We start from the raw sequence: 20,047 nt of genomic DNA, 5'->3' as shown, positions 1-20,047 counted from the left end.
CTGATCAATTAGATGTGCTCTGACTGCCAAGTGAGAGACTTTTCTTGACATAGATTTTTTTCAAGTTCCTCCAGGACCCAGTGTTGTTAACCCACATCTAAGCACTCTGAAACTTCTTTAATGTTAATGTATACATTTCCTTATGTTTCCTAGCTATGCCTGGATAAGTCTCTTCCCTTAGTATTTGAAAATCAAAGTTAAACACATCTGACAAAAGTAATTAATTTGTGTATTGTACAGTTTGATTCAAAGTAGATGGCCCCAAAGCAGTAATTGACGTTTATTCTATCTCTACCGTAACAAAATTCAACAGTAGATATTAAGGGAAGAAGTTATAAAATAAATAGAGAAACAGCCTCATAGTTGAAGTGAAGGGCATAACACACACATTTATTCATTTACATACATATACTCCCAAAATATAAGGCTATGTTCTCATATGCCAGTCAAAAAGAAACCATAAAGTGGTTAATTTGGGAACACTAAATTGGCTGTTTCTTTACATTTTTCCTTATCTTTTTTTCTTTTTTATTGAGTTTATTGGGGTGATACTGGTTAATAAAATTATACAGGTTTCAGGTGCACAATTCCACAACACATCATCTGTACACTGTATTGTGTGTTCATCACCCCAAGTCAAGTCTCCTTCCATTACCATTTATCCTTTCTTTTTCCTCCTCCACCTCTCTCCCTACCTCCCCCCAGCAATCACCACATTGTTGTCATGTTGAATTGGATATTTTTTAAAAAGGAACATATACTGTTTAATTGGATGCCTCTCTTTCTCTTTAATTACAATAAAATGAATTTATTTAGGGAATGATATAGGTGAATTTATTTAGGGAACGATATAGTAGATTATCTAGCTCCTTACCTTTCATTGGACAAGAGAAGAAACTGAGGCATGGTGTGAGGTTGCAAGGCTTAGAGGGAAAAGATAAGAAAAGAAAAAAACACACAAGATTCACAGGACATACTTTAATTAAAAAATTATATCCAGTCCATGATGGTCAGTGGTAGAGCGTCGACCTGTGAACCAAGAGGTCATGGTTCAATTCCTGGTCAGGACACATGCCCAGGTTGCAGGCTCAATCCTGTGGGGGGTGTGTAGGAGGCAGCCGATCAATGATTCTCTCTCATCATTGATGTTTCTATCTCTCTCTCCCTCTTCCTTCCTCTCTGAAATAAAAGAAAAAATATTTTTTAAAAAAGAAAAGCTCTTTATTGTTTATACGAAATTCAAGTTTAAATAGGAGTTATGTATTTTATCAGGCACCCCTAGCCCAGTGAGTTTTTCTTTTCCATAAATGTGCCTAAAATTATCTTGACATCACTTATGACTTAATATTAAAATAATTAAATATGTTGATTATGCCTATGGGAAAGGTAAGTGCTCAGAGAACCCAGAGTCCTGCTGCTTCACATGCCAACACCAGGGACTCAACTGATCCCAACAAAATGGCTTTGCTTTATTCCTGTATGACTTAACTTACATGTTCTCTTCCAATTCTACAGGCTCCTACTGCTAGAGAGCTTTGAAGATGCCCTCTTAAATGTATCAGCAGATAGTCCTTATCTTCCTTACTTGGCATGTGTGAGAAATGTCACTGACAACTTGGCCAGGGGATCACAAGGTAATACTTCTCTTAACAGTCAAAGCGCTGCTCATGGTTTCTAATTCTGTTCTGAAGTAGTAAGTCTTTCAAGATGTTTGCTTAAAAGGGAAAGGGAATTTACACATCTTGTTTCCATATGCATCAGTTTTACTTTGGTGGTTTGACATATGAAGGGAATATGTAATCAGGTTATTATATTGTTCTCTTGCTGCTGCTAGTACAAACTTTCCAAAGGCCCAGAGTCCTTAAGAGTTCACCTAACTCTGCATAACATTTTTTGTGCCCTTGACAATCTCCATTGTAAAAAAAAAAAAGAAGAATGATAATAGTGACTTCCTAAAGCAGATGTAAATTACATAAACCAAGGAATTTTTGTGGTAGAATATTTTTTGTTTTCTACCTTTACACACTTTATTTTCAGTTTTCTGCCTACACGTGCAACCATAAAAATTGCATTTAATCAAATGTGGTTTCTTTTCTTTTCCTTTAAAGAGAAAATATCTATGTTCTCACATTTTATAGGAGATAGGTTTTCCCTTTTCCTACACCAAAGACATTTTTTGAGACTTAATGGCAAGCAAATAGCATAACAAATAATTACACACGGTCTCCGTTTAGCAGGCATGAATTAATTGAGGTTGCTGGGGCATGTTTGTGTCACAGTGATTATACAACCTATTCTCCCCAAACACTTCAACTTAATAGTAGATCTAAAAGTCATAAACAAAAACAGTCAGTTCACAGAGAGCCAAAACTGCTTAGCAACTTTGCTAGAAATATTTTTGTCTCTAGGCAGAATACCTAAATATTTCTAAAACAGTGAACTCTGTAGTCTTCATTGTTCAAAAAAGGTTACATTTTCACTCGTCTTCTGTTTAGATTGAACTAGACCAGTGGTCGGCAAACTGCGGCTCGCGAGCCACATGCAGCTCGCGAGCCGCGATTTGCCGCTCTGTTGACTAATGAGTTTGCCGACCACTGACCTAGACTCTTGATTCCAATAATTACAGGCTGTTGTTGTTCCTTGTGATTAAGCCCCTATCCCAGTGGTCGGCAAACTCATTAGTCAACAGAGCAGCGAATTGCCGACCACTGAACTAGACTATTATTTTAGAAAAGCAATAAATTAGGATAAAGGTATCTTTCAAATTTGTTTCCTAAATGACTTTGCAATTCATACAAAGTAACTTTTCTTCCCTCCTTTACAGAAAATTTAAGACTCCTGCAGTCCACAATTCGATTTAAAAAATATTTTCTACAAAATGGTTCCTATGAGGATCACTTCCCTTCACTTCCTGAAGTCCTAAAATCAAAAGTAAGCCCTGAAAGAAAAAAAAAAAAATAAACCTCAACCTTTCCTGTTGTCCTTTATCAAGATGGCTTTTAGTTTAAGTTTTAAATCTGTATCTTCATAAATACGGGTCCTATTTGGACTCCAGATGCATGCTGGAAAAGTGTGCCAGAGTGTGCTGATGTTATATAACGATATTTTGTGCTGGTGTTTATAACAATATTTTGTTTTTAATCAATGGATTTCTTTGTATGAAATGACCCATAAGAGCTAAGTTACAGTATACATACACCTAAAAGAATGACAAATAATATGGTTATCTCATAAAGCTTCATGATTTAAAAAAGCATTCATAATATTATTTATAATTTGAGTTGTCCTTAGTTTTCAAAACTATGAAATGTGATTTCAAAAGCTGATGGCTTAGACTTCACAGTGTACAAAAAACCTCAGGAGTTGACTCACCTTGTTTTTTATTGTTATCATCATAAGAAGAAACTAACAACATATTAGAATGTATGACATTGAAGAAAGGGGAGAAAGCAACAACAAAACTTAAAAACTCAGAAGTTTGTCTGAATTGGTTCATGTTTATTTGTCAATTATTTTTTGCTTAGCTCATGCATATAATATGCAGGTTATCATGAAATTCACTTCATTTCTTAAAATAATTCTATTAAATTCTGAAAGCAGATTTCCTAGTAAGAACAGCAGTTTAATGTGATTTATGTAGCCAGGGATAAAGTAAAATTAGAACTGGTTTATTCAGGGCAAGCAAGATGACTTGCTGTAGAGTCAACATGGTGTAATTAAGCGGACATCCAAATCATATGTCCATGAATATTGCAAATATTTATGCTGGTTAGATTACCTACATTGAAGTCCTAGTCTTCCACCAATCAACATTTCTCATGTACTTAATTTAGCACTATCTTGATTTGTTTGTTCAAATGAGAAGGAAGTTGTGCATTCATCTGGAAAATTTCTACTCTTCTTCAAGGATAAGTTTGAATGTCATTCCATTAATATTAGAGTATTGCCTTTCTCCCTATTCCTCAGCCAGGATAATGACTTTGTGTACATATAATATTTATCCATTCTTCCATTCCATCCATCATCTACATTCACATAATACTAATCTATTTCTTTAAAATACATAATCTCCATTTGTCAAATTCTTATAATCAATTGGAGAACGAAAAACAGCCCAATAACTATAACCCAGTGAGGTGAGCGCTGTGGTATGTGGAAGGACAGGATTCTGTGTATGGAGGTGGGATAGCTAAGTCAGATTGCAGGAGATGGAGGTGGAGAGACAATTTCATGGAGGAGATCATGTTTACTCTGCGCCTTGTAGGACTGTGTAGAATGAGGCTACAATCCTACATTCCAGACATAGAGTCCTACATTTGTAAGAGACAAGGGTTACCTGGAGTCATGGTGTCAAGCTTGAGCAGAAGGTGCCTGTGGGAGAAACTGGGCCCAGATTACAAAGGCCTCTTTGTGCTTAGTCAGAGGGTTTGGATCTGATGCTGAAAGTTGCGAATTTTAGGAAGGTGATATTTGCATTTTAGAAACAGATCTCTCTGGGAGAATTGTGGGGGATAGATCGGAGGAAAGCAAAATAGGTGATATTTGAAGTAACCTAAGCAAAAATTGAGACCTGGCACTATGTCAGTGGCAGAGAATGGGAAGGAAGAGACAGTTTCAAGAGTGTTGTAGGAGTTTACATTGACAGGAAATGGCAGCCAGTGAGGGGTGAGGCATAAGGAAGAGTTTCCGATGACATTTCTGGGTTTTGGGACTTATTACTTAGCACTATAATTTGTTGTATAGATAGAATTTATTTCCCTCAATAGAGTGTAAACTCTGATTAAATTATACCGCTGCATCTCTAAAGCCCCTAGCACATAGTAGGAGCTTTTGACTGTTATGAATAAATGAGGGTGCTAAAGTAGAGCCCTGGCGATGCAATTGTGTTACCTGGACAATTACTCACCGTAGTTCTCAACTTGCAAAAGTAACCAATATACAATATACAGTATACACTAGGGAAATGGAAACAAAGCATTGTCAATCTTTTAGAGGAATGGAATGGGAATAGAGCTAAGGATAATTTAAAACAGCATTCACATTTTTAATGTATTGTTCTACTAGAGGGTTATATTAAGAAAAAATTCTAGAAGCATGGAAATAAACTACAATTATATCCCTTGGGTAGAAAATGTATTGTCATTTATAAAAGCATGGGTGCTGTTTGCCATTGACAGAACCATTCAGACCAAGACTATAAGCTCCATGAGGAATGTTGCTAAGTTTGTCGATTTAGTGTTATATCCTCTGCACCTGGTGTAGAGTCTGACTCATGGAAAATATTCAGTGCATATCATTGAAAGAATGAAGACAAACTCCTAGAGCTTTACAATAAGAGGTGCCTTCACTTCCCTGATTTGCCTGTCATTTGTTGGTGACTTTTCCTCCGTTCCCATCCCTCAGTTCTAGCCTTAACATTCTACTCTAGAACTTTATGTTTTCTCGTCCCTTCATTGTTTATTTTATGCCTTTTTCTTTCCAGTCTCTTTGGTGGGAAGGATAAATTCATGACTGGGGAACTATAACTGATGTAGATATTCTCCATATTGGGCAGAAATATAGATAACACAATATTTTTACTGTAACACTTTTACATTTTTAAGTAGTCCCCTTCCCCCTGCAAAGAGGCCAGGAGTATTGCTGTTTTATCACTTCTATGCTTACAATATTTTGAGCTGTACACCATCATGTCACTTACAACCCTGATTCAGATGCATTTGGGCAACATAGGCACTGGGGGATTCAGTTGCAGAGGGACATGGAGTTAGTTATGGGTCATTGTTCAAGTGTAGACCTGAGCCCTTACTAGGCAGGGTGGTGATAAAGGAGAGAGGGGCTTACTTGAGGCTCTGACAGACCTGCAATCTGGACTTGACACATACTTTTGAAGAGAGAATTATAATTCTCTGAATTTATGTTGATTACTAATGACCCAAGTAGTTTCAAAGTTTTAATGCGTGCATGAACAAATTTTAGAAGATGGTTGTAAATAATGACAAATACTAAATTACCAGCATGCTACTCCTTAGTAGATGTGCCTTACCGTGCAGTCCATGGTATTAACCTTGAGTTAAATCCTTATTTCAGAGGACCAAAGCCACTTCAATAGCATGGCTAGATTTTCATTTCACTTCTATTACTTTTAGCTTGTCAAGTCAAAATTGTACTATATGGGCTTTTACTGGGTTCTCATACATGTATGCCAAAGTTGCCATTTAAAAAATATATTTTGGTCTCTAGGAAGGAGAATAAGTCATTTAAATGGACTATACCCTCAAATGCTCAGTTAAAATAAACATATTGAGCTACCAGTATTTATTCTTTTATTTAAGAAATCACTAAAATAAAAGTAAGTGGAGGATATGGCAGGAAGGATGGGCCTCTATTCATTAAAAGTTCAAGCATATCTATTATTTGGAAAATCAAAGGAAGGAACAGAATGGCAAACATGTAGTTACAGCTGGTAATGATTGGATCTATTACAAAATGGAAAATTTCTCATAGCAATAAGACTAGTAAGTGGAATTTTAATACATATTTGACCATTTTAGATAGTTCAAACACAGAAATCAATTAGGATATTAAATGCAGTTGAAAACAGGCCAATAGTATTTGCTAAGATGATTGGTGTTTAATTGCAGCTGCCTGCATGTTGTTACTATAAACCTCTCATCAAAGACCCATCCTTGTGCTTGTTCCATTTGATATATGGAAAGAAATGTTCCAAACATTTGCCTGTATTATAAAACAATGCATTTCTGTAAAAATACAACTTCTTATTAAAAACTGAGCTGCAGCCCTAGCTACTTTGGCTTAGTGGATAGAGTGTTGGCCCGGAAAACTGAAAGGTCCCGGGTTCAATTCCGGTCAAGGGCACGTACCTCGGTTGCAGGCTCGATCCCTGGTGCGTGCAGGAGGCAACCAATTGATGTGTCTCTCTCACATTGATGTTTTTCACTCCCTCTCTGTCTCTCCCCCTCCCCTTCCATTCTCTTTGAAAATCAATGGAAAAATATCCTCAGGTGAAGATTAACAAAAGCAAAACAAAATAAAACCAAAAAACACTGAGCTGCAGTGAATGACACATATTTGCTCTTTCAGGGGGTGCTCCCAATTATTTGACTTTTTAAAAGGAATAGCTCTAGGGTAGCTTCCAAGCACAATAGAACTGGCTTGCCTGGAGGCATAATTTTTTTCTCCAGGAAGTATGATTTGGGGATATATCCTCAAAAACGAGCTGAGTGTAGTGAACTTCATTGAATATAGGTGACAAGACAGAAAATTAGTTGATTTCCACTTTTTTCCTTTTCTTTTGCATGTGGGATTTTAACCTCTTTAAAACATTTTTGTCCCATAGAACAAATGGACCTAGTTTTCCTCAATAGATAAAAGGGTAAAAGATAATGTCGACACCAATGCAGACACTTCTCAAAACCAAGGTGTATTTCAGCCCATATTTTAAATATTAAAATGCATGCGATTCTCAGGCTGCAGTTCAAAAGGCCTTTTCCTGTCCATTATCGTGTTTTCTTTCATAGTGCTAAAACACACATAACATAAAATTTACCACCTTAACCAATTTTAACTGTACAGTTCAGTCTTGATAAATGCCTCCACATCATTGTGCAATCATCTCAAGAATTCTTTCCATCTTGCAAAACTGAAACTGTACCCATTAAACAACTCCAGATCTCTCCCTCCCCCTAATCCCTGGAAACCCACAATTCTACTTTGTCACTATGAATTTTACTGCTGTAGGTAACTTATATAAGTAGAATCGTCTGTAATTATCTTTCTGTGACTGGCTTACTTCACTTGATATAATGTCCTTAAGGCTCATCAATGTTGTAGCATGTTTCAGAATTTCTTTCCTTGTTAAGACTGGGTAATATTCCATTGTATGTATATATCACATATGTTTCATCCATTCATCTGGCAGTGGACACTTGGGCTACTTCCAGCTTTTGGCTATTGTGAATAATGCTGCCCTGAGCAAATAGCTGTCCAAAATCCAACTTTCAATACTTTTGGGTATACACATAGAAGTAGATTATATGATAATTCTGTTTTTTAATTTTTTGAGGAACCACCATATTGTTTTCCATACTGACTGCATTATATTACCTTTCCACAAGCAGGGCACAAGTACTCTAATTTCTCCATATCCTTGTCAACACTTTTTATTTTCTGCTTTTGTTTTTGTTTTTCTTTTGTTTTGTTTTGGGGGATTAAAAAAAATAGTAGCCATCTTAATGGGTGTGAGGAAGAAAGACTTTTTCAAGTTGCAAACCAAACTTGCTTTGCTATTTTCCCTTACCCGTGATTTAACATACAAACTAAAATATAAAAATAGTTTAAGTATTTGTGGTTTAAATGGATAAAGCTAAATGACATCTTTTTAAATTGTGACTCCATAAGATACTAGTATTAATGCAGTTGGGAAACATAGGTCTGATAGGTTCAAAAGTTTTACAAAATTCTTAAGAGAACAATAAATGTACATGAGAGAAAATAGTGCTTTGTGGAAAAACTGTGCTAAATGCCAACTAACTAACCACATGTAACTTTTTTTTTTTTAAGTAAGTCACTTTTGGTTGCTTGTTATCAACTACAAAGTGTTTACGATAATGTGACTGATCTATTTGCCTCTTTCCCCTTTCTGGAAAGGTGTCTCAGCTTCGAAACTTGACCGAACTTCTTTGTGAGCCTGAAACGTTCATTTCTGTGGAGAAAATGTGCCCGCTCTCCGGCATGAGCTTCAGAAGCCTGTGTGAAGGGAGTGCGTTCCATGTGCAGCTCCTCCAAGCAGCAGAGCTCGGCACCGAAATAGCCACCAGCTTACTGTACCGGGACAATATCATATCTAAAAATCTGAAGGACCTGCTTACTGGGGATTCAATCAAAATTAATTTAAATATGGATCAGTAAGTTTTTCCATTGTCTTCCTCCTTGGTGAAATCCCTTCTCAAATTATTATTATTATTAATCCTCCCTTGAAGATATTTTTTCCCATTGATTTTTTAGAATGGAAGGGAGGGAGGAGGGGGAGAGAAACATTGATGTGAGAGGCACATCCATTAGTTGCCTCCCACACATGCCCCCTGGGGCTGTGGATCAAACCTGCAACTGCGTTATGTGCCCTTGACTGAGAATCGAAACCACAACCCTTCCTTTGGAGGGCTGACCCTCTAACCGCTGGGCAGAACCGGCCAGGGTCCTTCTCAATTTATTGAAATGCCTCGTCCGATTTTTTCTTCTCTTCTGTTCTGTTCCAGGTTTCTAGAACAAGCGTTGCAAATGAATTACTTGGAAAATATTACACGATTAATACCGGCCATAGAAGCCACACTGCATGTCAATAACAGTGCAGACACTTCTGAAAAACCAGGTGTGTCCTCATCCACATGTAAATGCTGTCTTATTAGAATGCATGTTTTTCTCATGCTGCAGTTTAAGAAAGCCTTTTTTGAAGTTCCCTACAGAACCTGCTTTGTAGCTGCTCTTTCATATCAGAAACCTGAAGCTTTCAAATATGGTTACTCAACTAAAGTAAAAACACAGAAAAAGCTAGCAGAGAATGAAACAGGGAAATCTGATTTCACAGTGAAAAGGTCTCCAAACATTTAGCTAGTTAGACCATTTATTTATCTTTTGTTTCTCTGATATATCAAAGTACATTAGATAGTCCATTGAGAAAGCTAGGATGAAATTTATTTACTTCCATACGTATAATATGATTTAAAAAATAAAATAGATGCACTGCTCTCTACAGAAATCTCAATTCAGAACCTCCTGTTAGTATTCTAAGCACGATGCATCATGCAATACGCTTCTCCTTTGCATAATACCTCAATACTGAAAAGAAAGGCATTCAGAATTTTGGACAACAGGCAGCAAAATTGGAAGGGCACTAAGTCCAAAAATAAAGAAAGTGTATTTGCATGAGGGATACTTCATAAAGAAGTTGAAAGGCATTTGCAGAATGGAGATCACCATCTGCCAAAATAAAGTCAAAATACTATGCATTAAATGACCCAGATATAAAATAATTGTAAAAGCTGTCCTAAAAAGGTTTAAAGTGAAACACAATCTATTTAAAAGTGAGGTAATGATTGTGAAAACTCTTTATAAACTGCAGGGTGCTGGGCAAAGTTAAGGGAAAATGCCCTGTGCCCTGTGGCCTTGTGTTGTGGATTTAACAAACCTTGCCCTAAGTTGACAATATTATATGATTCGAGGTTCAAAAGTATTTTAAATTTGTGTGACACTTTAAATCAAATAGAGGGATGCATATTTAGTGTACTATGTGATCAGAAACAGTGAAGAAACCATATTTTCTTTGCATGAACCTTGAATTGTAGACTACGGAACAGAGAGCAATCTGTTACCGTAGGTTAACGTTATCGTAATAGAAACAAGTCTAAATCAGATAGAAATACATCCTAAAGATGCAAATTTTGCCCAAACTGGGAGAAATCTGTTCCTGACACAAGGCATATATGTTGAATATATGTTTTAGTCAAGAAGGTTTCTCTGTGTTGGTATGACGAACAAAATTACATTGCAATCAGCATGTGAGTTTTTTCTTTTCCTTTTTCCCCCCTTGCAGGTCAGTTAATAGAAATGTTTAAAAATGTTGAAGAGCTGAAAGAAGAACTAAGAAGAATGACAGGAATGTCCAATAGGAGTATCGACAATTTGCTGGCCATTCCTATTCCGGATAACAGAGCTGAGGTGGGGTGGGATGCATCCGTACTTACATCCAGTTTCTAAAAGTCTCAGTAGTATTTAATATTTGTTGAACATTTACCAGTAAAGTACTGAGTAGTTGAATGCAAACCTGGTAAATTTTCCATGCAAGTGATAAAATTAGAGGCCTATCTTAAGTGAAGATGAAGGAAAATCCTGAAGCAAGAATACTATCACTTTCTGTTCCTTTCCCTCTGGTCTTCTTTTCCTTCCTCTTACCTCCTTGTTCCTCTCCTTTTCTTTGCCCCCAGATGGTTTTCTCTTTAATATTCACTATCACACATGATCAAAGGTAACTTTGCATTATAACTTTCTATTATGATGATATCAAAGTAAAGTTTCAGTAACCTAGTTAGGGTCAAAAACAGAGAGACTGATTTGTAAAAATTAAAATAAAAGTAAATATTTGTACTTAAAAGTCCCAAGATAAGATGCAGTATATAACATAGATATGGGCAAAAGGAGTTTGTGAGTGTAGCAAACATTTTTTTTTTGGTGTGAAAATGAATAATGTCATTTACTCATAGGCTGGTAATAGGGTTTTCCGCTTGAAATCTCTTATCTTTTACCCCCTTTTCAAGTCCATTGTCTGGAAGCGTCATGGAAATTTTCCAAAAGAGCTGCAGAGCTTACGGCCTCATCCATTCCAAACTCACGTGTGACAGAGTGTGTCATTTCTAAGCACAGCCCAGCCATCCTCCAATATTGGATAATGTCTTTTTAAAAAGCCTATAAACGCTGCCTTTGGATAGTATTTATGTTTACTTGTGTCATGTTAATTGGTTACCCAATACAAACATTAGAACTGCTTTGCCTGCACCTTTTCCTCTTGTTTGAGCAAATAATTTTCATTCACCTTTTCCCTTTGATCTCACCTCTTGTTCATTTGATCCTAAGACCTGGTTTCAGCAATCGTGTTTTGGGCTTCTGAAGAGCAGCTTCATTTTAATAACGTAAAGCATGTAAGTGGAGAGCATGCATGTTATTGCTTTCAAAAGGAAGGAGAGACACGCTTCCCTAATCTGGAATTTCATAAACTTTTCTCTTTATTTCATTTTGGTGGCAATAGAGATGACTCCTTATTTCTCATATTAACACCTCACTTTTCATACCAGCATTGCTGTCCATGATGACAAGAGTTCATTGTACGAGATTATAACTTTCAATGATTATAAAAATAAAATGCAATTTGAATAAACTAAGGTTAAAATTTAAAGGCAGCATGGATCTTAAACTAGTATTTTCCCAAAACTTACTCCAAATCAATTATTTTTCTTGGTGTCATCACTCTCCCAGGTGTTCAAGCAATAAATCATCGTAGACCCATCTCTGTCTCTTTTCACATCTTATTCCTTAGGCTTTCCAGTGAACTGTGGGCTTGCTGTAGTTTTATTGATAGTAATTAGTGCTTTAAATAAGTATTTGCTTTTGAGGATAATGTCATATTTTTAAAAATATGTTCCATATTCTGCAACCCTTTTCTTTTTGTTTATTTTTTATATTTTTATTTATTTCAGTGAGGAAGGGGGAGGGAGAGAAAGATAGAACATCAGTGAAGAGAGAGAATCGTTGATCAGTTACCTCCTGCATGCCCCATACTGGGGATCAAGCCTGCAACCGGAAATTGAACTGTGATCATCTGATTCATAGGTCGATGCTCAACCCCTGCGCTACTCTCGCTGGGCTGTCGTATTTTTTAATGAAGACTAAGAGTATAAGAAAAACCTCTCAACATGGACAGATGGCTCTCGAAGGGTTCACAGCTAAAATCTTTTTCTTCCTCCAACTTGCAGATTATTTCTCGTGTGTTCTGGTTGCATTCTTGCGGTGCTAATGGGACCAATCCCAAACTGGAAGATGCGATGAAGGAATTCTGCAGCCTGCCTCTTCCGGAGAGATCCCGCCAGTCTTACCTCATCGGGCTCACTCTGCTGCACTACTTAGACATTTACAACTTCACATACAAGGCAAGTTGCTGTTGAGGAAATATTTTTATATTCATACTTTAGTATAAAAATATATGATTACACATGTATGCTCTTTGATACTGTAAGGAATGAAATTCATTTATATAGCTTGTGAAATTATAGCTTTATGTTAGAGTGAAATGGGACCTTAGAGATCAAATATGGCAAATTTGCACATTTATAGATGAGGAAATGAATATTATTACCTCATTAACTCTTAGTTTGTGTATCCAAGACTAGGAATTAAGTTTAATATATACTATATTAATGTGTGAAGTACAAATGCTATAATTTTTTACAGTGAATAAGCATTAATTTGGTAAGATAAAAATAAAAACTAGAACAGTTATTTTTTCAAGTAAAAGAATAAGGTATTTTTGGTATGTTTTTTAAAAAATTAGTGTTTTCCTCATCAATTTAGAAAGACACTACCATTAGTCATTCAGTAGAACAAAACAAATGGTCATTATTAGGGCTTAGTAAAGGCAGCAATGACTCCATCTTGCAATAAGTGGATGCTTTATAAGTACTTATTTAATAGAAAAAAAGAAAGAAAATATAAATTTAAGAAACTTAAGCCCTTTGATCACCCAAATCTAGAGTAAGTAAAAAATATTTACATGTTATTAAAAACACTGAGAAAAAATGTCCCACTCTTTTGGTAAGAAAAACCAAAAGCAACAGAGCTGACTTATATTGTTGAAACATAGCAGTCTACTTATAAATAATCCTTTTCTGAATGATCACTATTCCACACCTATATTCTGCAATGACCTCTTTTCTGGCCTCCCTGCTGCCAAACTTACCCCACTCCCCCGCCCCCCACCATCCCTAAGCAGCCAGAGTGATCCTTTTAAAACTGAGTTAAATTATGTCACACCTGTGTTCAACCTTCCAGCGGCTCCCCATTTTATTCAAGTAACCCCCCCAAGCCCTACAAGGGCCCCATAATCTGTACAACTTCTTTCCATCGCTAAAGTTCTGTTTCCTACTTGGCTACTCCCTGGCACAGGGCTGCTGTGCGGCACGGCTGAGCGAGGCCCCCTTCACATGATTTGCAGGGCTGTTTGTCTTACTCAGCACTGACCTCAGTAAGGCCTACACTGACCTCCCTATTTAAGATGCAACCAGCCTCACCTACAGCACGCTCAGATCTCCTTCTCTTGTTCTATTTGTTTTCTACTACCCTTCCAGAATAATACTATATCTTTTATTTAATATTTATTTTTATTATTTATTTTTTGTCTACCCCCACTAGGATATAAGCTCCGTAGGTACTCTTTGTTCAGTGAAACATCTCAAATGCCAAGAACAGTGCCTGGCCCATAGGAAAAATTCAGAAACTACCCCCTAACTAAACAAATGGTTATTTTTACATAAACTATAACCTCACATGCATATGAAGTGATATAATTAATTTTGTTCGTCTGAAATTTTCATCCTTATTTTATAATGCCTCTGCAGGGAAGATATCTAACCAAACATTTCTTGTTGAGTCCAGTAATTAAGCATGTGCATTTGACAAGCTGAAGACCATACCTAATTCTTTTGTAAACAAAAGTAATAAAAAGAAAAGTAATAAAAACAAAATTAATAAAAAAATGTCTCATCATTAGTCAAGTTATTTTAAACTAGGAATGACTAGACTTTTGATTCTACTTTAGAAAAATCTGATGACAGTTAATAGCTGTGCTATGGAGGCAGCTATGTCTTCATGATATCTTTCCAACTAAATCTTGTGCTCATAATGGTGGTTTATTTCTCCCTTGGACCTGCCAAGAGTTTTCCTTCCTAATGGACCTCACATGTCCCCATCTCCCTACTCCCAGTCTATAACCTTCTTCTCCTTATTGTTTTATCATTTGTTCTTTCTCTTCTTTGGGATTCTATCTTGGAAAGATCCCCTTTTATTTCTTAGCTAAAATCTAGCTCCTCATATTCCCCAGCCTTTTGTTTGTTGACTTATTTGATATCTGTTCCTCCTCTTAGACTAAAGTTCTCTTATTGGAAAGAGGATGCCAATTTGTGCACCACTGTACACCCATTGCCTTGCCCAGTTCTGGAAACGTAGTAGGCATTCAATTAATGTTTGTTTAACAAATAAATGAATGAGAGGGTAAAATGACTTTAAATTTTTGAAATATTTTCAGTGTTATTGTTTTTCTGCAGCAGAAATGCATTGTGTGATTCTGATTAAGCCTGATAAAGTACATGAGCTTTTGGACAGATTTTCTGCTTTTGAGGAGTACATTATATGGTATTAAACAATAGTATACATGAAGAATTATGTAACTGATACTTACCTTACTTTTTAAATCATTTTTTGGGAAACTTTATTGAGGAATTATTTAGCATAAAATTCACTCGAGTATACAATGTAATTTTTTAAATAAATATAAAAAATTGTGCAATTATTAACACAATCTAATTATAGAACATTTCCATCAATTCCAAAAGAAACCTGTGTCCATTTGCAGTCACTTCTCATTTTGACCTTTAGCCCAAGATTTTCCTTTTTTTTTTTTTTTAGATCTTTTAATAGAAATTGAATCATAAAATACGTGGTCTTTGTGTCTGGCTCTTTTCACTTAGCGTAATATTTTTTAGTTCCATAGATGTTGTAACATATGTCAGTGTTTCACTTTAAATTGTCAAACAGTATTCCAGTTTAAGGCTATATATTTTATCCATTCATTTGGATTGTTTCCACCTGTTGGCTATTGTGAGTAATGCTGCTATGAACATGCAAAGCTTTGTGTGGACATATGCTTTCATTTCTCTCAGGTAAATACCTAGGAATGGAATTGCTGGATTGTATGGTATATTTATGTTTAACCATTTAATAAACTTCCAAAATGTTTTCCTGTCCCTTTTAATATTCTCACCAACAGTGTGTGAAGGTTCCGGTTTCTCCGCATAAATAATTTATTTTTATTCTGTTTCTGTTAGGTGATTTTCCCTAGGGAAGATCAAAAGCCAGTAGAAAAGATGATAGAACTCTTCATAAAGCTAAAAGGCATTCTCAACCAGCTGGCTTCCGGCACCCGTCCGCTGCTCAGCAAAATGAGGTCCCTGAAACAAATGCATCTGCCCAGAAGTGTCCCCTTAACGCAGGTAGAAAAGCCACCTCGTAATGTTCTCATCAGAAAACTCCTTTTGCCACATTAACGTTTATTTGAAATTGGTTATAATACATTGTCATAAGTAAAGTATACTACAAAAAGTCTCCTACAGGAAACCTCTTCTACTCCAGCAAAAATTTTGGTCACTTAAATTGGTGAGGTTTAAAATTCTGCATTTACATTTGGGATGCGCGTTTTAAAACAATTATGGAAACTAGAAGCATGCTCTAAGTTTGGGCAGGTTTTCTTTTTTATTGTTTTCAGTAACATTTCCAGCTCATATCATATTCCTAAATCATGGATTTTGATCTCACAGGCAATGTACAGAAGCAACCGGATGAGCACGGCTCCAGGGTCCTTTAGCACCATCTCCCAAGCGTTGTGTTCTCAAGGAATCACCACTGAGTACTTAGCCGCCTTGCTGCCCTCCTCCCAGAGGCAAAAAGGCAACCACACCAAAGATTTCTTGACCTACAAATTAAGTAAAGAGGAAATTGCTGAAAAATATGGAATTCCCACACATACCAGTGAGTATACTTCAAAATCAGCATGGCAATGTCTCCTAACAACATTGTCTACTATATCTTACCCTTTTGTAACAAATGGTTAATTTCCTCCAAGTATAAAAATAGAAAACATTTGTGCGGCACTTATCACATGTCAAGCATGTTATGTATATTAACTCATTCATTCTTCGCAACCATCCTATGAGATGTGCATGATTGTATCTCCATCTTAGTAAGGGGATGGGAGGCACAAAAAGATGAAGGAATCTGGTCATAGTCACCCAACTTGGAAATATCAGAGTTGTGATTTGAGCCCAGGCGGTCTGTTGCAGTCTAGTCACTATACCACAACACTAAGAATTTGTGAGTCATACTTATATCTTCCTTGACAATAGATAACATAAAAAACACACACCTTAAATCTGCTCAGTCCATATTTTTTCTTAACGTTCTAGAACTAGAAACCAGCATCAGCATATAGGAGGGGTGCCATGAATGCAGCAGAAGTATGAACATTTAGTGGCGCATCAAAGTTATTTACTTGACCTATAAACTTTGAGATGCAAAACACGACCAAATAATATACTATAGATGTTTAGTATAGCAATTGTATTGACTCATTTACTCCTCTTTTTATTCATTTAACAAACATTTATTAAACAGCTCTTATGTATCTGGTACATTTCGATATATATATATATATATATATATATATATATATATATATATATATATATATATTTTAAGTGCTAGTGAGGTGGATCTGTTGGAAGCAATTTTGAAATGTGATTTTCAACCTTGCTAACTCCTCTTGGCAAAATGCCATCACTTCCTGTGGGCTTGTTTATTGGGTTAGACTTTTACACCTAAAAAAGATTTGTTATTATGCTTTCTAACTTTGATATTAAATGCCTCACATCTGTTGTTAGTGCTAAGGCATGTATTTTTTGGTGTGATAGAAGTCTCAATTTACCTTCAGAAAATAGATTTGAAATACAAATACTAAAATGTTTTATTCTTCTTTCCAGCACCCTTTTGCTTCTCCCTTTATAAAGACATCATTAACATGCCCGCTGGACCTGTGATTTGGGCTTTCTTGAAACCTATGTTGTTGGGAAAGATTTTGTATGCACCATATACTCCAGTCACAAAGGCAATAATGGAAAAGGTTTGACCATTATAAATCAAAGTTTCTATTGTGCATATTAAAATGATTTTTAAAGTAGCCAACTTCCAAATTTACTCTAGCTGACTCAGATTTCTTTATATCTTATGTGGCTTTCTGAAGCTGTTAACAGTTCTCTACTTCTGCTCTGTCTATGTGCAAACAATGTAGATTGTGTAGTAGTTCTTTGAAGAGAATGTACCATGTTGATGCTTGAGAATAAGGCTACTTAAAGTAAGGCCTCAGATTTTTCAATTTATTTCCCAAAGTAGAATTATTTTTCTACAACTCTGTCTGACTTTCAAAGTATGTAAAAAGAATGGCACTAGAAAAAATAATATTGAGCCATTATATAACCAATTTAAACAAAAAGAATTCCTAAATTATAGACTCTTGACTTCATATTTGGTTGGACAATTTAACATCTTATATAAGAGATAGATGTTGAGAAAGACAACATTATTAATAGTAGTTATACTTATCTAATTTAACCATAATAGTATTTCCCTCTCATTTTTAAAATTGGCTTTAATGATTTGAATTATAAACTTAATACTTTTTTATTTTAATACTCACCTGAGGATATTTTTCCAATTGATTTTTAGACAGAGTGAAAGGGAGGGTGAAAGGGGGAAAAGAGAGAAACATAGACATGAGAGACACATCAATTGGTTGCTTCCTGCTTGTGCCCCCTGACTGGGGCCAGGCCGAGGTACAAATATGCAACCGAGGTACATGCCCTTGACTGGGAATCGAATCTCTGACCCTTTTGTCCGCTGGTCGATGCTCTAACTACTGAGAAAACCAGCCAGGCAAAACTTAATACTTTTAAAATGATAGAATAAAAATTAAAAAAAAATCTGTTTTACCATTATTTGGTTATTAAACTACTAGAGGCCCAGTGCACGGATTCATGCACATTGAAAATAAATTAATTAGAAGACGGCCAGTGGGGTGGGACTGGGTGAGACGGGCCAGACACGCCCTGGAGCCAACCTCCTGAGGTCCTTCCCCTGGCTGGCCACACCTAGGGCGGCACCGGGGCTCGAAGAGTGCCAGCAGAGTAAGCAGGGTCCCTCCGACAGGTGGGGTTCCTCAGCCTGGCCTGTGGAGATCGGGCCAAAACTGGCAGTCCAACAGCCCCCGAGGGGTCCTTGAGTGCGAGAGGGCACTCTGCAAAGTTGCTGTTGCTCAGCAGCTCCGGCATTGAGCGTCTGCCCCCTGGTGGTCAGTGCGTGTCATACCTACCGGCCAGTCAGCTGGTTGCTTAGCCTTTTATATATATAGATAGTTTATGTGAATATAACATTATTTTAGGTCTATAGAAATGGACATGAAGGCATCACTGATTTCTAGAGTGTTCTTTGTTTTTATTGCATTGCATTTTAATACCTTATTCGCTGTATTGACTACACATTTGTACCTAATTTTGCAACAATGAAGTTATTACATGCTTATTTTCTAGTGCTGTCTCTTTTGTTCTTTCCTTTCTGCTTGGTTCTCACCTTTTCTTTTTGTCCCTCCTTATTCCACTCTTTCTTCCATGTAAACTAATGAATGTTAACATTCAAGGATATGCCTTTCTATAATTTATGCACATTTCTCTCATCCTCTATAAATTATTAAACTATATATATATTCATATGCAGAGTTCTTTGGTCATTGTTTGCATTATTAAAATTAGCTAGCATTGTAATACTTTGCTCATACAACAATACCTTGTGGAAATTCTTCCACTCAATAGGTATAGACTAATTCATTCTTTTTGAAGACTGAAAGTATTCATACCATAGAGGTTTTCATACCATCAAGAGTTTACTTTTGATTTTTGCTAATGTAAACAATGTGGCAACAAATACTTTTGTGCATATGATTTTACACAATGGTATTTTTATTTCAGTGAGATGAATGTTCAAGATTGAAAGATTGAAGGGTATTGTATTTTATTTTAATAACTAATGTCAGATTGCTTTTAAAAAACACACGCCTGTAACATCTGTTTCCACCAGCAATATATGACTCTATCCTCTTCCTTTATCTTTGAACTTTACTGTTTCTTTACCAGTAAACTTAAGTGTATCATTTGTAAAGTTAATAACTTGTGAGAATTGGAGAAAACATGCTTTCATTTGGCTACAATTCCATTATGGGAATGAAGCGAACCCTAAATTTACCAGAATTTTTATTAGTAATCTTAAACCTATAAAAGCTGCCATTCAAAAACCTTTGACCAGCCCAGCTGGTGTGGCTCAGTGGTTGAGCATTGATCTATGAACTAGGAGGTCATGGTTCAATTCCTGGTCAGGGCACATGGCACATGCCTGGGTTGTGGACTTGATCCCTAGAGGGGTCCATGCAGGAGGCAGCCAATCCATGATTTTCTCTCATCATTGATGTTTCTATCTCTCCCTCTCCCTTCCTCTGTAAAATCAATAAAAAAATATATTAAAAAAAAAATAAAAAGCTTTGACCATGTGGGAAATTCTGACAATATTTTTTACCTTTAAAAGTGTTCCTTGAAGTTATGTAACAAAACCT

At 36.2% G+C, this 20,047-nt stretch overlaps 1 protein-coding gene across 2 annotated transcripts in view; it reads left to right on the top strand.

The window, feature by feature from the left end:
• ABCA12 (ATP binding cassette subfamily A member 12) overlaps nt 1–20,047 on the top strand; it is a gene marked incomplete at its 5' end in the record, with an annotated part of 183,049 nt that overhangs the window by 95,198 nt on the left and 67,804 nt on the right. For both annotated transcript variants that reach the window (XM_080668989.1, XM_080668988.1), the window contains 9 exons: nt 1,516–1,634; nt 2,825–2,931; nt 8,668–8,924; nt 9,276–9,388; nt 10,610–10,734; nt 12,543–12,716; nt 15,666–15,830; nt 16,155–16,365; nt 17,373–17,512. In XM_080668989.1, the coding sequence (XP_080525115.1) occupies nt 1,516–1,634; nt 2,825–2,931; nt 8,668–8,924; nt 9,276–9,388; nt 10,610–10,734; nt 12,543–12,716; nt 15,666–15,830; nt 16,155–16,365; nt 17,373–17,512 (1,411 nt within the window). The remainder of the gene's footprint in view (nt 1–1,515; nt 1,635–2,824; nt 2,932–8,667; nt 8,925–9,275; nt 9,389–10,609; nt 10,735–12,542; nt 12,717–15,665; nt 15,831–16,154; nt 16,366–17,372; nt 17,513–20,047) is intronic.

This window comes from Plecotus auritus (assembly GCF_963455305.1).
Source record: "Plecotus auritus genome assembly, chromosome: 5".
In the NCBI taxonomy this organism is placed as follows: domain Eukaryota; kingdom Metazoa; phylum Chordata; class Mammalia; order Chiroptera; family Vespertilionidae; genus Plecotus; species Plecotus auritus.
Note: the sequence above shows the minus strand (reverse complement) of the source record. Positions and strands in the feature narration are given on the sequence as shown.